At 37.0% G+C, this 19,488-nt stretch overlaps 2 protein-coding genes across 4 annotated transcripts in view; both read right to left on the bottom strand.

The window, feature by feature from the left end:
• LOC132700907 (limbic system-associated membrane protein-like) overlaps positions 1 to 19,488 on the bottom strand; it is a 157,718-nt gene that overhangs the window by 20,490 nt on the left and 117,740 nt on the right. For all 3 annotated transcript variants that reach the window (XM_060668488.1, XM_060668489.1, XM_060668490.1), the window contains 3 exons: positions 11,036 to 11,194; positions 8,709 to 8,837; positions 3,508 to 3,645 (listed from right to left, as the gene is read on the bottom strand). In XM_060668488.1, the coding sequence (XP_060524471.1) occupies positions 3,508 to 3,645; positions 8,709 to 8,837; positions 11,036 to 11,194 (426 nt within the window). The remainder of the gene's footprint in view (positions 1 to 3,507; positions 3,646 to 8,708; positions 8,838 to 11,035; positions 11,195 to 19,488) is intronic.
• On the bottom strand, positions 1,496 to 2,784 carry LOC132700908 (uncharacterized). Its single transcript, XM_060668492.1, has 2 exons — positions 2,252 to 2,784; positions 1,496 to 2,200 (listed from the first exon to the last, which is right to left on the bottom strand). The coding sequence occupies exons 1-2, from the start codon at positions 2,662 to 2,664 to the stop codon at positions 1,588 to 1,590; spliced, it is 1,026 nt and encodes a 341-aa protein (XP_060524475.1). The 5' UTR covers positions 2,665 to 2,784; the 3' UTR covers positions 1,496 to 1,587.

Genomic DNA, 19,488 nt, shown 5'->3' with positions numbered 1-19,488 from the left:
AATGTCTGCTTTTTACTGAGACTCTAAATTGTTGCGTTTTTGTTGCAGCATATATTTAGCTTTTTTTACGTTGATATGGAAAAGTTTCTGAACTCTTGGCTGGAAGACCATATCATAAATTAAGTTTTATCAAAAAGTATTTATTTATTTATTAAAATTAATGTTGTTCCCTTTAAAGTACACCCCCCCCCCCAAGATATAATATACTTGTCCCAACGTTTTTTCCAATCCTCCTGGTATGGTTTTGAGCTCTTCTTCCAGCGATTATTTCTTTATCTCCCCAATCGTTTCAAACCTCCTTCCTTTCATGGTTTTCTTGACTTTTTGGAACAGGAAAAAGTCGCAGGGGGCCAAAAAGTTAGACACAAGCAATGAGTGAGCAGATGCATTATCATGATGCAATATCGATGAATCGTTTTCCCACAATTCCGGATGTTTTCTTCGTATTGCTTCTCGCAAACAGCGCATAACTTTAAGGTTTAAATTCTTTATTGACCATACCACAAAGAAAATAGTAAGCAAAACCTTGACATTTGATCGAACTTGACGTGCTTTTTCCGATCTTGGGGATTCTGGGTTCTTCCATTGGGACAACCGCGCTTTGGGTTCGAACTCATATCTATATATCCATGATTAATCATCAGTTGTGACCTTTTTGAGCATATCAGGATCATCATTGACGTCGTTTAATAGGTCTTGAGCGAAGCTCCTTAGACGCTCTTTTTGTTCAAAATTAAGCAGTTTCGGAACAAATTTTGCTGCTACACGTTTCATGCCCAAAACTGCGGAAAAAAATCGATAGCACGGGTCAATAGAGATGCCGACGTCTTCAGCCAATTCTCTAATAGCGATTGAACGATTTTTCAACACCATTTGTTTCACTTCTTCAACGCTTTTATCAGTTAATGACGTTCTATGCACCCAGAGCAAGGTTCATCGGCCTTCTTGGACCAGCTTAAATCACTTATAAACATTTCTTTTGCTCACCATCTCACCGTTGTCAACATTGTTGTTTTGCAGCACTGTTTTCAATTTTTTACTAAAAAATTATATGCAAATTCTTTTTTCCATTTTTTTGGTTAGTTTTTGTTAGCATCAAACAAAAAAAGTAAACGTGCAAACTGGCTGAGACCGTTAACATAACAAAAAAATATGGAAGATTGAATGTACGTAGCCCGCCCAATTACAAAAGTCACCTTACTTTTTGAACACACCTCGTATGTACACATAGCTAAATGGTTTTTGGAGAAACAGTTCGAGAAAGGTAAACAATGAGTCTCTGAACATTTCTGATATCAACCGTATATTTTTGAAGCAAGTATGGGGATTTCCTGTCTTTATTATGTTGTGTTGTCTATTTAGGGAGTGTTGTTTGTGTTCGCTGTTTATCAAGTCTTTATTCAGTTCATGTATGTATACGTTTATGTACATGTCCAATAACAAAAAGAATTAGAAAGATTGACGGTATTCAAAATACAGGGTGCGGCAGCATAACTTCCTTTTTTCAAAACTCAATAAAAACTATTGTGTGCATCGGAAAATCTTTATTTATTTTTTATAATGTAGGTACATGTCTAAAGTTTTTATTTACATTGTTTTGAAGATCAAATCTGTTAGGTGACGTCCCTCATTCTCCATACATTGCGTAAACCGATATCTGGCGTTTGTCATGACTCTTGTTAGCATAGCTGGTGTTATGTTGGCAATTTCTTCTTCGATGTTGGTCTTCAAATCTTGTAGGGTTCTTGGACGGTTCACATAAACCAGGGATTTCAAAAAACCCCATAGAAAAAAATCACAAGGGGACAGATCGGGAGAGCGTGCCGGCCATTCCAAATCGCCTCTAATTGAGATAAGGCGCTCTGGAAAGTGTTCCCTCAAAACAGCCATCGATGCTCTTGAAGTGTGTGCTGTTGCACCGTCTTGTTGGAACCAAGTGTCCCCCAAATCCAACTCTTCTAGCCGTGGGAAAAAAAAATTCTGTAGCATATTTACATACCGGTCCGAATTCACTGTCACTGTAACCTCATTTTCCTCAAAAAACCAGGGACCAATAATTCCAGCTGAGGAAATTGCACACCACACTGTGACTTTGGGTGAATGCAAAGGCCTTTGATGCAATTGTCGAGGGTTGGTGTCAGCCCAGTAGCGCATGTTTTGTTTGTTAACCGACACACATAAATGAAAATGGGCTTCATCGCTAAAAAAAACAATAGCACCCTCGGGAACGACATCAAGAAGAAGCTCACACGCGTTCATCCGAGAATTGAAGTCACGTTCTGTAAGTTCCTGCACTATCGCCATCTTATAGGGATGAAAATGAAGATCATCACGAAGAATTCTTCTCACAGAACGATCGGATAGTCCAAGGGCAGATGCGTGTTTGCGCGCAGAACGCCGTGGTGATCGCAACATTGAAGCTCTCACTGCTTCAATGTTCTCAGGTGATCTAACGGGCCGAGGGACTCCAGTTCTTCGTTTTGTCGCACTTGCAGTTTGTCTGAATGTAGTGACCCATGTAACAATTGATTTGCGGTCTGGGACGGGAGCCAACGGGGCTAAATTAAAGCGATTCCGAAATGCACGCTGTGTTGCAACAACCGAACAACCGCTTGAAAAGTAGGCCTCAACGGCAAAGGCACGCTCCTCACTATTCCAACGCATGATGGCGACTGAACCGTGTCGGGACAAAACTTTACAGTACCCCCTCTTGAACGAGACCACTAGCGCCCCACTATGACATCAACTAACTGAATGGCGCGCATTTAAAAAAAGGAAGTTATGCTGCCGCACCCTGTACAACCTCCTATATTGAAAAGAGAAAAAAAACAAAGAACCAAACAAAAAAATAATAACAAAAAAACGGTTTTAAACTGGAGCTTTAACGTCGACTGGAAGCACATTAAAGACTTTAGGGGTTTGATAAAAATAGAGTGGTGGACGCCAGAATATTCTGATAAATATGTGTATTTGTGTATTTGGGACCATTTCGAATCTGCAAAACTAGAGCTAATATGATCGTATTAGATTAATTACCATAGAACAAGCAAATAGAGATTATATTACTCTGTAGTTAAAAAAAATACATGAAAGTTTGTTCTGTGGCCCATATATTTGGTACAGGTTGACATACGAATCTTTTGAGCTAATTCGAATCTTTTGCATTTGTTGTTTTGAAGAATGAGTCGAAATAATATGTTGACGATCTTTGAATAACTTACGGCAACATTGGTCAGTTTTAGTCACTATGCGTCACTTTAAACCTAATACAAAAATACTATTCGGCTTTTCTTCTTCGCGTATGATAAATAGCGAAATAAAGCGACTTTCGAAACAAAAGAGGTAATGAAACGGACAAAAAACGGATTCTTATGAGACAGGGCCCACGCGACTCTCGAAAATGAACATTCTTCCATTTAATTACGTTCTAATATGTGGTCCGGTAACCCGGCTAATTAAATGATCGACTCCGTTAGCAAAAAGAAAATCTGAAACTCTACAACTTACTTTGCGAGAGGATTTCTCCAGTCTCCCGGGTCCAATAGTTAATGGATTTCGGGAAAGCCTCCGAATGACATTCGAGAGTAATTTGTTGGCCCTCGTAAGCTCCCACTAGTTGATTCTGGATCCATATCATCGGGGGAACTGGAAAAGAAAAGGAATCAATTAAAATGTTTGCCCGATTCACGCTGTCCCGGCCAGATGGTTTGGGTGCGCAAAGTCGTAGAGAAAGGGTCGGCCGTTGTACAATCGGAACGTAATTTGCAATAAATTCCCATACAGTGGCTCGCTGATAAGGGAAGGGAAGATGGGATGGGGACAGGCGCAGCGCGAAACCGTCCTTTGAAAGAGTGGACGCCAAAAATGAGGAGCGTTTTAATTTCCTTTTCTACTAAAGAACGGTTTCAGAGTTAAAATGGCAGCCAATTATTGCCAAAAAGCGAAGATAACGAAAATAAATAAAAAACCGCTCTTAATATTTCAACGACCTCTAGCGGGACGAGAGATAAAATCGTTTAAAAGCAGCAACAACAAGCAATTGCGTAAGCTGTTGTCTTTAAACGATGTAAACTAGAAGCACTAGACTAAATAACAAGAAGACATAGTTACCAATTTTGCGTCTCTCATCTACACAGTGGTTAACAGATCGCTTTTTAGAAAATTATTCTGAGCTTAATTTCGGAATTTATTTGATTTCGATTCTGTAGAATAAGGAAAACCTATTTGTGCGAATTTTAGAACGTGGTTAAAACTTGGCTCGTAATGGCTTCAAAAAAGGCGCATCGTTGCAGTTATTTTCAGAACATATATATATTTTTGCTATGTCAGGGAGGATAACATGGTGACTTCATGTCAAACCTAACAAATATATGAGAATAAAATGAAAGCTCTTTAGTTATTGAAACAAGTGAAAAGAATTGAGCAATACAAAAAAAAAATAAGAAACAACTGAAAATGAAACTAAAAGCAAACATTTTTTAAAATAATTATAAATTATTGCTGTCTAGAAATACGGGAAACAACGTAATAATGCGCTTCGAAAAGTGGATCAAAACTTGGGTAAAAATCATAACAAAAATTTTACGAAACAACATAAACAATATACATTTAAGCATTTTAAACAAAATTTAAATTAAACCCCGCCATAACAAAAGACTATTTTCTGTTGAATCATAATAAATAGGATATTACAAGTAATTACCATCAATTTAAATTTTTATAATATGAATTAACATTAATATATTTCTTTTTCAGGTATTACTGCCATTTTTATAGTTTAGTAGTAAGAATTGAATTTATCGTTTTAAATCGAAAAAGAGAAAATGCTGGAAATTATTTTCGAGTGTTTTTAAAACCATAATAAGAGCTTAGACAGTTTTGAATATTTTTTATTTAAACTTTATTTTAAATATAAATAATTTAAAACGGGTAAGGATATCAAAATCTAGTTGGGCAATTTTGTACCCTTGCGGGGTATTGAAAGAAAAGTGTTAAAGATAAAAGAAATTTTATTCCGATTTAAAATTTTATTTCACATAATCAATAATAAATTAATTCAGTTAATAAATTAAGGATGACTTATAATAATTCAACTTGTTATTTTATAGGTTAAGATGATGAAATGCTGTTTTCACTGGGTGGTTAGGTTCTTCCTTGGTTCGTAATGGCTTCATATCGTAGCACTTATTTTCCAAAAGTATATATATTTTTCGCTATGTCAGAAAATGCCATCCCTTTTAAGTCACCTTATTTTTAGATATAGAGCAAAGATAAAAAAGATTTGAATTTGTCTTTGCTCTAAAACGTTACGCACAATGGCTGATTTTGCAGAAACCGGGTTGTAAAAATCAAGCTGAACATTCAGGAACTTGAAAATAATTTTCATACATGCACATATTTAAAGGGCATAAAATACATAAAAGTTAATTAAATCAAAAATGTTCAAATCTGGTGTAATAAATTTTAAAAAATATCAGGCTTCAATTACAATTATTTAGGGTACCGAATTCGGTTAGTTTGGTTAGTTGGTTAGTCGAATTTGGTATTGTTTTTTCATCGGCAAATTTGGTTTAGTTTGGTGAAAATAATTAACAATTTAGGACCACTGTACTACTATGCAATATTTTTGGTGACAACAGGAAACAAGTTGGCAAAAAAATAACTCGTATCAATTAACGTCAACTTAACAACCCAGCATCATCATCGCTTCAACCCCCCGGGACAGTGCAGCTCATCCGCCGCTGCGAGATCAAACAATCCGACCCTTTAGGTGTTTCGGCAAACAGCGCGCGCTTTGTAAACTCGCCTGCGTGAACCGTGAACAACAACGCGAAAATATAATTCCTGTCGGTGTGGCACGAACCCCGAACGCTTCCCCCGCATTGAATAGACACGGTTAAATAAACAGCGTGGCGCGTCACCCCTACGTGTTTGCCGTCAAACAAAGCGATTACTTTGACGCAAAAGCAATATTTTAGATTGTTTTAATCAGACCGGAGCGTTAAAATCAAAACTTGTTAATCTCGAGTGCTTCCCCGACGAATCACCAGTGTTTGTTTCTCATAACTCATCTCTCTCTTCTCATCTCGAGCAAGAATCGACTTCGCCGAATATGGTTCGATCGAGGCAAGTAGTATATAGAAGGAGGTTCCGGGCACTACATTGTTAATTTACGAGAAATTCCAGGTCACTACTTTGGGACCTTCTGATCCATTATGTCCGCACATCTTCGCTCCGCTTCATTTAAGTTAAGTGGCTCGTTCGCATGCAATAAATTGAGCTCCTAGTACTTTTAACCGTGTGCGCTGCTGGTTAGAAGATGAACTGGAGTTTTCTCCTCTTCCATACACATGCAGATGGCAGTGTCCTGTTAGGATTTCTACCAGCATTCGTTGTCGCGAGAAACTGAAACTCAGGACCACTTTTGGTCGAAAATTAGAATCCCTTAGTCCTCAATGCTGGGCCTGTCAGCCATCTCGTTGCCCTTAATGAGCGGGTATACCATGACCAGAAGTATTTTGTTTTTGCAACCCGTGCCGTGATTAACTTTGTCTACTGTTTATTACTCCAAAACAGCAGCCTCTTATAGAACACACTGCCGAGCAGATCCTTACCTGTAACCGTTCCAAGATCGTCCTAGGAATTTATCTATTTGCACTAACAAGCGGGATATAAGTATGTTTTCAATCTTTTTCGCCAAGCAATTCTTGAAGCAATCACTTAAAAATGGCCACTATGGCTACTGTCGTCACCTAGTTCAATGACCACCTCATCCACTAATCGTTATCGATAAATATTTTCTTCTTTTATTACTCGTTTTTCGCAATTAGACCAGCTTTGTATTGATGTTTTAGCTACCTCTTGCCGAATTACGTTTATGGTAGTATCACTACATTTTGGTGTAGTATTTCTTCATATATGCGCTTTCAACTCAGACCAAATCATCTCAATCGGGTTAAATCTACCATGATACGGTGGTAATCTCAATATTTCATGTCCATTTTCTTGATATAATCTATAATCTTAAAAAAGACTGTTGTTTACAAATCGAAGAAAAATGAAGAAAACACAAAAATACAAGACGAAAAATGTTGTTATTCGACAGGCACACAAGACAAAAATGATTATTTTCAAACTTACCTGTAAGATAAATAAAGTACAGGTATTTTCCCTTACCCTTTGAACTATCCAATGAAAACAGCCGTACAGGGTCAAAGTTCGAGAATCAATACATAAATACGTACTTACTGGAAGGATCACATTCAAATACCTCCGTAATATATACGATACATATGACCTCATGTTAAAATTAACGCTTCTACTTATTCGAAAATACCCTCCAGCATCAATGCGTAATCAAATTGTCTACTTAATGCAGAATAAACTCTGTGCCGGTTAAAGTATAAGAGAACATCGCGTAGTTCCAGCTTTCCCGCGTCACGGAACATATCAATCAATGGACGGCCGAAAGTAACAAATACATTTTAGTTAACGGCTCTATTTATACACACAGGAGACCTGTATTTATTTAAATAGTCCCCGAAAATCAAAATTTTCATTTACCAATAGCGGAATAATATAAATAAATGGCCGCACAATTAAATATTAATCAAGCGCATTGTCACTTAGTTTGCGCGCGAGCGTATAGAACGAATTATTCGAAACGGTTTATTTATATAAACTCGGTGTTTCAATAATTAGAAAAATTAATTATTAAAACGCAATTTGGAATATCGTATACCGAATCGGGCAATGCAAATAAGTCCCGAGTCGTATCGGTGTTTGCCAATGTAGGTAATAGATGTGTGATTTGAATTCATACCGCCCAGGATATATGCAAATATAAAGTCAACTTAGTATCTAATATTAATTAGTGGTCTGGTTCTCGGAATACTTATAAATGTTTATGCTTGAAATTTCAATGAGCCTTGGCAAACGGCAACTCCTTTCATTCATAATTTCAAATTCCTTTATTGAAAAATTTAATCTGCATTTTTCTTCCTCTATATAGGTGCTTGAAAAACTTACTGACCAAACTAGAACTACACAATTTTGGTTAGCTAGGAGTTGGTACTAAAATGTTGCATGTTAACGATATCCTTTTGTTGCGAATCATTCTCGTTAAATGTATATTTTTTTCTCCCCTATAATATGGTACCTGAATGTCCGTAAAGTTTTGATTTTGATAAATTGGTTAAGGCTTTCGCGGCCCGTTGATAAGCTGTTATCTTGATTCGGGTTTAAAGGCCGACGTAGACTGTCTACGTCCAACATCGGAGATGGAAGGACCTCTGAAGAAGCTCGCCACTCGTGCTAGCGAAACGTTAGGAAGTAATTCCAATCGACGACGGCCTTTAAACCCGAATCAAGATAATAGCTTAGTTTTTATTTTGGCTTCTAATTTAGAATTTGTCAGATTTTTCTTTGATACTTGACATATTTTTATTTTTGATTTTAACAGCAATAAGTGCTTAAACGGCCAAATTTATTAATAAGTAATATCAGTACCACAATCACAAAGTAGATCCATTATAGCCGAAACGACATTTTTAGCTTTTAAAATTGCTAGGAGCATGAAATAATGTTCCCGTTTCCCACATTAAGGAGATAAACGACCGGAAATCAAATAAAACTGTACCCTGTTTCGTTAACGGAGCTTTTGCCTAGTCGTCGAACTGTTAAAATAGTAAAATATATCCCGTACTTACAGTGCACGATCAGCATAATGCGCTTACTGACGGAGGGTGGGACGCCGTTTGAGGCTATGCACAGATAGGGGCCCATTTGCTGTCTGCTCACCCGCGTCAGGTTTAGCATCGTTCCTTCGGCGCTCGCGACTGAAACAAGAACGGGGGGGCATTAGTTTAATGAAAGAGACGCAAACGAGAACGAAGACCGTGTAACGTACGGGCGAAAACTGAAAGGGGTGTCAGCTCTTTCTTTTTTTGCAATGGCTTGAGAACAAACTCAGGAATAATTCCAACTGACTGAAGCGTATTTTGATTTGAGAAGTTAGCGAGTGAAATAGAGGATGTCTGTTTTTTTGTGTACTGTCCTGAGAGACTAATAATAGTTATAATCATTTAATGCAAACCACCATTAATAAGTAACACTTTAATATTCTCTTTAAAGTAACTTCCAAAGATTACTGTAATACTATTTACAAAACTTCTGGATTCCTCCTGCCATCTTAACCAGATAACGAAATTCGAATTAAAACCGAAAAAATTCTTAAAAAATGAAAACCTCCTAAATCTAGTATTCCAAAGCCTGAACGCATTCCTCTAAATTCTCTAAAATCTAACATTGTAATCCTAAAAGCAAATAAAGGAAATGTAGTGATGTGGTGATGAACACAAATGAAGATCAGGAAGAGATTCAAGATGTTCTTACAGATGGATCATATAGTCAACTTAAAAAGATCCTACGTCATCTATGGAACGCAACCTTAATTCTGTTATTAATTCTGTTATTAATTCTATTATTAAGGTTTCTCTGTGAAAAAGTCTGTCACCCCTCATGACTCTAAAACTCCTTGTCTCTGCGGACTCTCTAAGATTCACAATCCAGAATTATCCCTTCGACCTATTGTCAGGATTCTCCAACATATTCCCGAACAAAATATCTAGCTTCTATTTTAAACCTTTTACAGAAAAAACTGATACTTTCCTACTTAATTCTTTTTCTTAATAATAATCAGGATATTCTGGTTAATTTCGAAGCAGAATCCCTATTTATTAAAGTCATTTCAGATATATTAAAATCCGAGATTCAGGAACCAAACCTTCTGACCTTAATTAATTAATTAATGCTTGTCTGGAAAATAATTTTCTTATAGCTGTTAAATTTTTGAACAAACCCCGGGAACAACTATGGGTTTTCCATTATCACCAGTCATCGCGAATATGGAAGCCTTTGAGAAGGAAGCTGTCAACACCTTCCATCTAGAACCAAAATTTTTGTTTTGACCTCATGGTCAAGACTCTCTAGTAGATTTTCTTAGACATTTAAACTCTATACACCCTAACATACGTTTTACCATTGAATTAGAAACTGATAATATTCAATTATCAACAGAAAATTAGACCTAACAGTAGGTCATTGTGTTTACAGACCAATACTTTTTACAGATTACAAATTCGTTCCATCAAAAAATACACTTCGCCATAACCTTCTAATAGCAATGAGTCCGAAAGCGATCCCACATTCAAAACATTACTGACCACATATCAAAAGTTCTTAAGAAATATAACGTCGAAATCAGTTTTACCACTTATTCAAAAATCATCTTTGATCCGTCATAGACAAAATTCCATTTGAGATATAAGAATCAACTAGGTTCAAAGAACATGAAAGACCCTTAAGACAAATGAACTCATCAACAGTTTACAAACTGACTACGGAATAATTAGGAGTTGAGCGTCGATGGTTGTTGAGTCAAACTTCCTAACATTTCGCCAATCATCCTGTTGGCTTTTTCAGAGCTTAACAGTTTCAGTAAAGCTCTGAAGAAGCCAACAGGATGATTGGCGGAAGGTTAGCAAGTTCGACTCAACAACTACCGATGCACGAGGAATCCAAAAGTTTTGTAAATACCATGCTCCAAAGTTACTAACCGAAATAAACTCTTTTTCTGCTATAAACGAAAAAAAATCGGCTAATGCGTGATATAATTAAAAATTCCTAACTCGTTTCAAAGCAACTCACTCCGGATTAAACTAAACTAAAACAACGCGTCTCATTAAGCTAATGCTTTTATTTTGTGTGGCGTTGTCACGGAAAGGCGTATTACGCGAGCCTCAAAACAACCCAAAAGATGTGCAAAATCCTGTTTAGAAATATTAAGGGATTAACTAAAATTTAATTAAATATTTTATCAGGAAAAATATAATAGTGTTAAAGTGTTAAAAGATTTGGTTACGTTGTCGAGTAAATCAGCAGTGAAACTTTTTAAAAATGTCTCTGAATCTAGTTAGAGTTAATACCTCTTATTGCTAAAGCACAAAATATTTTCAACGCATGTAGATGCACATACCTTCTTCCCCGGAGGATAGTTTGATGAGTTCTCCAGTTTCTCGCTTCCACGCGATAGAAGGTTCGGGAGACCCCTTGGCGATACATCTCAGATTTACGTTTGATCCTTCGTGAACGATAACGTCATTACTAGTAGCGTAGTCCAGGATGTCAGGTGGAACTGCAGCCAACCAAGAACACAAATCACGACTCAATGTGGAAATAATAACACTAACAACAATACAACAATTCGATGAGTTTAGATTTGACAGGAAAATACCTCTAAAATGTTATGGAATGAAGGGAGTAAGTGCTGAATATACGAGTGACTGAAAAAGTTGTATATTACACAACTTTGTCGATACCATTGCTTAGTGCTTTCCTCTTGCGATAGCTTAAGAAAAATCCGTATCTCACGCAACATAAAAATTCCCTGAAAGTCGAAATTAGTTTTTGTATCAATATTCTTACTTATTTTTTTCGTTTTCGTATATGGAATTTAACTAGCAAGGAAGTTTGAAGAGATTCAATGTGTGGCAAGCACACATTGGACCGACAATTAATGCAATGCAAATATCCAAACAAATAATAGTCGCTGGAGGCCATATCTGAACTATAGGGAGCAACACCAGCAGCATGGGCATTATCGTGCAAAAGACGCACGCCTCTGATATGTAGTCTCGCAATTTATGTAATAATGTTGCATAATATTTACCATTGATAGTGGTATTAGTTTCTTTAAAATCTATCAAAAAAATTCCTTCACAATCCCAAAAGATCGTGGCCATCACCTTTTTTGTTGACTGGCAGACTCTGAATTTTCTTGGAAGTGCTTCACCCTTACGACGCCACTCCATTGATTCTTTTTTCGATAGAGGGTCATAATAGAGAACCACAGACCGCGCACACTGGACACGGCGTTGTTTTTGAGTAGTCGAAAGGTTTTTAGGAACCCATCTTGCACTAACTTATGAATACCTAAATGATCGTGCAGGATTCGACGAACAATTGTATCAGAAAGCTTAGTAATTTCTGAGGTTTCCTTGACCGCAAGGAAACTAAAACAAGACTTGTGAAATCTTTAGTGTTCCCCATTGCAGAGTATGGCTCGGAATCCTGGACCATAAATGCTGCATCTCGAAGAAGAATTGAGGCGTTTGAAATGATATGCTACCGAAGAATGCTGAGAATACCCTGGACAGCATACCGCACCAACGCATCCATCTTAAGAGAACTAAAAGTACGGGAAAATGAGAGATTATTACCAACAATACAACGACGTATGCTTAAATTCTTCGGTCATGTAATACGAAAGGACGGTATGGAAAAACTCATGATACAGGGGAAGGTTGATGGAAAAAGGGCAAGAGGAAGGTCACCAGTGAGATATATAGATCAAATAAAGGAGCTCACACAAATGTCGGTCTCACAAGTGATGCGTACTGTAGAGGACAGAGAAGCTTGGCGAAGGGTCACTACACAACATCCATGAACGAGTCACGACGTCCGAAAACGGACAACGACTGAAGAGAGAGTTGACCTTTAAACGTCGATCACTCAATACCACTCTTCCACAATCGCAACAATATCTTCCGTTATGACCTCCACTAGTCGACCAGTTCTTGAACCATCCTCATGGGACTCCTGTCCCATTCGAAAACGTTTTGCCCATTCTTTCACTACAGAATATCAAGGAGAACTTTGGCCGTACACACCATCCAGCCTTTCTTTAATAATTTTAGGTGCTAACCCTTCTTTTGTCAAAAACTTTATGACTGCTCTATACTCAATTTGCGTTATTTGCGACATTTTTTCGGACACGTCTTGTTTAAAATGCTGTCAATAAAAAACTATTTGACCCAAGACTTCATTTTTTTTTCACAGCCTACTAAGATATATATTTAAAAGAAGACAAAGTTTTATCGTGATGCTGAAGCTGCAATTTTGGCGCTAACCTCGTATGTCAAATAAAATATTAAGAGTGCGGATATTTTTTACCGAATCTTTTTGCAACTTCTGTATGTCATTTATTCTGTGTTTCGGAGTGGGAAGGACTAACCTATAATACAAGGCACTCTTTCGACACATTACCAAGTTTTATGGGGTGGCGTTTCCTGTAGCACTTCCCTTCCCCAAGGAAGAACCGCGACACGCAAGTAATGTATTACGACTCGATAATACGGCGTTACTTAATTTTACGACTCCTTAACATTTATTTGCATAAAATTGAATCGTAAGGCCCCTGCTGCTTTACAACCTTTTACGCCGCGCATACGTTATCGCACGGCATCAAATTTATACGACCCCAGACGGATATAATTTTTTCATTGCACTTTTACGAGGGCGTTTTATGTTAATTTATCCCCGCGCCGCGCCACTCTCCGCCGACTCTACCAGATTAAATTAGTTTATTTGGCCATAGAATACATAGATTTGGCGGAGTAACATTTTAAGTTTTCATTAAAATTTTGACACTTAAAAGGTTAGGTAAAAACTTTTAGATAAAAGTTGTATTATATTTTCTCTACTACCTTGTGAATATACCAAAAACACAAATGATCGTCGTAAAGGTAAAAAAAATAACAACTTCACTAAATAACACTGCCTAATTTAACTCATGGTCAAAGTCACTAAACTAAATAATCAAGATCAACATTGCCTTGTAGAAGTCTAATAGTCATTCAAAATAATAATTAAAGTGAAAGCCGCCATTTCAGTAAAGAATAGAATAGAATATAATAGTTTTTCCTAACATGCTTTGCTTCGTAGATCTATGTGTTACTTCGAGTTTTCTTATTATGTCTGTTTTTAAGGTCCAGGTTTCACCTCCGTACGTTAGGACTGGTAGCACGCATTGGTCAAACACTCTTTTCTTGAAGAAGTTCTACTCTGATCTGATCTCTGACCCGGATATATTTACTCCTCTACTATCTCTAGTGATGTATTGTTTTTTTTTTTTTTATTTCATGCGCAACTATCACTTCATTTTACATTACCTTCTTCTGTGTTAAGTTCATTTTGAGACCTACTTCATTGCTTGCCATGTTTAGCTCGTTAAGCTGTAGTTCTAGTTCTTCTGGAGTATTGGACGATCAGAAATATATCTCTATATTCTCCATCTATGTGTGGACCTCTGTTATTCTAGTCTAGTTTTCTGAAGATTTCTTCTAGTGTCGACGAGAAGAGTTTGGGAGATATGGCATCACTTTGTCGTACTCCTCGGCCAGTTGGGAATTCCGGATATTCCTTGTGTACCATTACTCTAGCTTTCTCTTCCTTGTATATATTGGCTAGAGTTTCAATGTATGATTCGTAAGGGCTTCTATGATGGCTGTATATCGTGTCGAATGCCTTCTCGAAGTCAATGAAGGATAATGTTAATGGCAGTTCATATTCTTTTGCTCGACTGCCACTTCTGCATCCAGCCTGCTGTGTTGGTTGTGCAGCATCTAACGTATATTGTATCCTATTGCTAATGTTTTTCGTGAATATTTTGTACATTACCGGTGGTAGAACTATTAGTCGATAGTTTCTTATCTTCTTTACTGCCTTGTTTATATATCAGTATGATATTGGCACTATTCCCATTTTGGGGAATCTTCCTGTTCTTTAGGCAGTTTGTGTAGATATTAGCCAGGATTTGCCAAGTGTGTCTGCCTCCATATCTCAGGAGTTCGATCATTATGCCGAACTTTCCTGCTACTTTGCCGTTCTTCATTTCCTTGAGCGCATTTTCCACGAGAACTTCTGGCATATCATCTTGTGTTGAAGGTGTCAATAGTTATTCTAATGTTTTTTGCCAGTGTTCATCGACTTCTTAGCGTTCTTCCTATTTCCTATTTTCGATTGCCGTTTCGATTAGACTTTCGTTATAGTTTTCGATATCAGTCAGTCAACCCGGAACCTTTGAATACACATTTAAATTTCCTTATTTAATGATAGTCGAAGAAAGAAAAATCGTTTTGACAATAAATCAGCGTTCCTACGCTTCTTAAAACTCCTCGACGAGATAACTTATTAACGAAAGGTTATATCATATCTCGGAACTCAACCATGGGATAAATTTTTCAGAGATACGAGGAAAAGCAATATTACCCTGTCCCTCGGGAGACAGAGGACACTACTAGAGCAAACTTTCTAGAAGTTTTGCGACAAAGCACGGTTTTGATATCGTTGTCTCGCAACTTTTTAGAATACTTTAGAATACTTGTCCTTTATATTAAACTTCAATAACATCGAACGGCCTCTGCTTTTGGTGTTTCGACTTCTCGGTCAATATAACGCCAGCTCGACACTTCTTCGAAGTCAATCTTCGTTTAGCTTTTCCGATGACCTGTGAATATTCATCTCATGCAAAACGGGATACGTCATGCATTTCGCACATCTAAATGCCCGACGCTCCGTCAGTCTGGATTAGAGCGTGCAAGATTTATGTAACGGCTTCAGGAAATTGTGACACACATTCGAATAACAATCCACGATATTGCTGCGGTGACGGTAACGGTCTTTAATTATTACAGGCTGTTATTTTTAATCACAGGTTTGTTTGAAGCGGGTCAGCTATAGGCAGAAATCTTATTTGCTCTTATGCCAGGTTTTGCTGTTGACATTTATGAGTAAAATAAGAAAAGGCCCAACATATTTCAAGCGAATCAACTTAAAATAAGTAGGTAACAACAAAGCCAACCTCCAAGTAAGGAAAGGAGCAGAAACGTCACCAATAGATCTACAGCCAATGTTGACCATATTTGCGCATACTTGCTGCGATTAACAGTAGCATATTAGCACTAAACAGATCCAGAAATCCTTAGACTTTAGGATCTAAATAAATTACCTCCTCCCAAAACAACCGACTTTGTACAAGGGCTGAGCCTAACAGGTGAGTGAATAAGAATTAACAATTAAAAATATTAATCGAAAATTTACAATAAAAATAAATGATTTTTATTAACCATACAATATCAATGGAAGTGGTACTTCCGTGAATTTTTTCCTCTTAGATAACTTCACTTTTAGTTTGTTTAAATATTTGTTTTGGAAAACGATCTTTCTTCAAGATGAGATTTTCAAAAATTGAAAGGAAAACCAAATTGACTTGGTAAACTTGTTTTCGATCGTACGAAGAGAAGATAATTTTTTTGAGCATTCTGACCTAGCCGTAAATACCGCGGAAATAACATTATATGGTGCTGAATTAAGAATAAAGTTACTCAAAATTAAGTAAAAAGAAATGTCCCAAACTGTCTATTTTATGTTCTTTTTCTGTAACTCTATTGAAAGATCTATAGAAAGTGAGGACGTAAACTGGTGAATTTCAATTTTTTGCCAAGAACAATTATCGAATAAAATTTGGTGTCCAGTTTCGTAAGTCTGTTCGGCAACTGCTGATCAGTTTATTTGTCTTAATCTTAAGGCTCTTTCATGCTCCTTGAGCCTAGTTGATATTTTTCGTCAGGTCTCTGTAATGTATCCGTTGCCGCATTTGCACGGAATGCTGTAATCTCCTGACATCTCAAATAGATTTTTTTGATCCAAACAGTTACCTTTTCGTGTCAGTATCTTTCAAATACTAGTCAAAATTTGTGTGAATCTTAGGGAATCCGTAGAGACGAGGAATTTTAGAGTCATGAGAGGTAACAGATTTTTCAGTCTGATACAGAAGAAGGCTTACTAACAGATGTAAAGTTGTGTTCCATGGATGACGTAGGATCATTTGTAAGTGGATAATATAATCCATCTGTAAGATATCCTTAATTTTGATATTTATTTGTGTTCACGAGTACTGAAGCATTATCTACTTTTAGGATTACGATGTCGGAATTAGATTTTAGAGATTTTAGAGCAATGCGTTCAGACTTTGGAGGTTTTGATTTTTTAAGAATTTTTGCGGTTTCAAATCGAATTTCAATAGTTGCTTCAGACTCGACATTAAAAAATGTCTTTTGTGATAATACCTGGGGCAAGGACGAAATTGGAACCTTTCTCAAGAACTGATTTTAATACCGATGTTTCTTGGACGTGGATTTAACAGTCGTTGTCACTCTGTGGCATGAAATGGTACGGAAGTATGGAACCTTGTCATTCCATCTTCATCATCCATTCCAAGAGTACAGAAAGATGATGTGGAAAAGGAAAGAAATATGTAAGTTGGAACAGCTTAGACTAAGTTAGGTAGGCTGGGTGTGGTCGTAACAATTTTCACAGAATAGCCCTTAACACAGGCACTCTTGCTTTAAACCACGGTTAAAAAATTTTAGATGGAAGCCTTGTCATTTACCTTGAAATCAAAATCAACACAAGGTGCGTGCGATTGTTGCAATCGACCCCATGTCAGGGGTGGTTGTAACAGTGATGGAGCAGTTGCAATATACAGAAATAATACACAATTTGAGTATTTAAGTCAGTTTTAATACTCAAAGAATCACAGTGTTGCAACTTTAACTAATTACTAGATGGTACTTTAGGCACATTTTCAGTTTGAGAATCTTCTTAGAGCTAAACTTGAATTATTAATATTCAACAAAACTAATACATTTCTATTAAAAACAATCTTTAAACCTTCTTTAAGCATCAAAAACAAATAAATATCAAGAAAATCCGGGTCCGGCTCAACTTAAAATTAAAAGTTTTATCGTTTGTTCCTTAAACTTAATCAGACTCATTGCTTAGAGTTTTTTTAGAAATAAACATAGATAAATCTCAGAAATGAACAAAATGTTTTCCATTAGTTCTAATCAGTATCACTAAACCAACCAACAATACTCGTAATGAGAAAAGCCTGAATTGAAAACTAAAATCATCAAACATATGTTTTTCTTAATCTTAATCAGACTCACTACAGTTATGGCATATGTAATATCTATTCCCATCTGTACAAGCTTCGTGAAACCATAATGTACATCCTCCTTGAGATTGTATCCAGCTCTCTCGAGATCGACTTGATGCGTATGACAACAAACAAGACAATAATATTCTTCATCTGATGATGAATCAGGTGGTGTAATGGCCTTCTTTTTCTTCCATTTATCTTTTCCTTTCTCCTTGTCTATACTCTCCTTTCCAGTGGATGCTTCAAATACTTTTTTCTTGGTTTGTGTTTTTTCAGCCGTTTCTGTTGTTCTTCGTATTCTTTTCTTACTGCTTCCTTTTCAGGACTATCTGTGTAGATCGCAGAGTTTTTTGTTTTCCTGCCTCAGTTTCCTAATTTCCTAGGAGGAGCTTTTGGGAAGGACCGTAATGTTTCAGGCCAGAATAAAGATTCCGTACAAAAAGCAGCAGCACGAGAAGAGACGTTTGGTTCCAGACTTGGTGTCATAACTTGTAGGTCTTGATTGGTTTCGATAGGAGAAGGTCTGGGCGGGTTTTTTGCTTCTCGCATAGCAACGTTTTGAAAAGATGCTGGCGATTGAGCAATTCCTCTATTTTCAGGTTCATATGGACGTACTGTGCGATTGTGATTAGATGCGGCAACTTCTCCTTCTCCTCCTCTTTCGAAACCCAGCCTGAATATTAGCATGAGTAAGAGCTAAGGGCATTGAACTTGTTATGATGCTCGGTATGTCATGGTTTTACCTGGATGATTTCGCATCCAGGCATCACACATAGTGTTTATTGCTTTTTTGAAAGGCCCAGAAACAAAACTATTCAATAGCTGTAATTTGTACGAACAGTAGAGTGGAAATGAAAGTAAAACTATTCCGTTCTCTTTGCAAAAGTCCAAAGAATGAATATGTATATAGGATGAATGATTGTCTAATACAAGTAACACCTTATGTGACTGAGAAGCATTCGTGTGTTTTTTGAAATTTTTGAGTAACACAATAAACTGCTCATCGTGCATCCACCCAGATGGATTACCTGTACCAATTGAACCTACTGGTCCGTCCATCTCTGATGAAATGCTCATGGTATCTAATCCGTGGAATTGTGTTGCAAATAGCATTAGCTCCAAATGCTAGTGTGACTAAAGTGCCTCGCTCAGCAGAGGTAAATGCCCCCTTCTGTCTTGAGCCACGTCTTGCTACAACTCTGGCTTCTGCACTGTAGTAACTACAGTTTTAACAACATTATAAATGTTTTGAGGTTCGAACTGGTGCAGCACGTACTGATAGTTCTCGATTTCTTTTCATAAATGAACGGAACCACTCCTCTCCGGCCACTTCACTTTCAATTCATGTGGACGGAATCTTCAAATTATATGGTTCATATGCAAATTTTCCAAAGAGACCAAAATATATGTCAGCACAACAATTGGTTAGGGTCTTCTTCGTTCACAGCTTCCCTCTCTCGTTTGTATCTCGACAGATAGACGTAGTTTATGCCATATTTTTCACCAGCTAGTCTCTAAGAGGCTCCTTTTTTGACTTCTTCATAAGCGTTTTTCTGACTCGTTTTCTAGGTATCTGGAAAGCAAAAATATTATAATACAACCGAGCAATAATAACCTACACTGAAACGAACCACCATGGTATAATC

Source organism: Cylas formicarius, unplaced genomic scaffold (assembly GCF_029955315.1).
Source record: "Cylas formicarius isolate icCylForm1 unplaced genomic scaffold, icCylForm1.1 PGA_scaffold_4__25_contigs__length_36172078, whole genome shotgun sequence".
Lineage (NCBI taxonomy): Eukaryota > Metazoa > Arthropoda > Insecta > Coleoptera > Brentidae > Cylas > Cylas formicarius.
The sequence above is the reverse complement of the archived record's forward strand: the minus strand, read 5'-3'. Positions and strand labels throughout refer to the sequence as shown.

Coding starts and splice junctions, on each gene's coding strand:
- LOC132700908 (XM_060668492.1), bottom strand. CDS start 2,664: ATGCGTTGGAATAGTGAGGAGCGTGCCTTTGCCGTTGAGGCCTACTTT. Junction 2,201..2,251: donor TTCAATTCTCGGATGAACGC/GTGTGAGCTTCT, acceptor TGTTTTTTTTAG/CGATGAAGCCCATTTTCATT.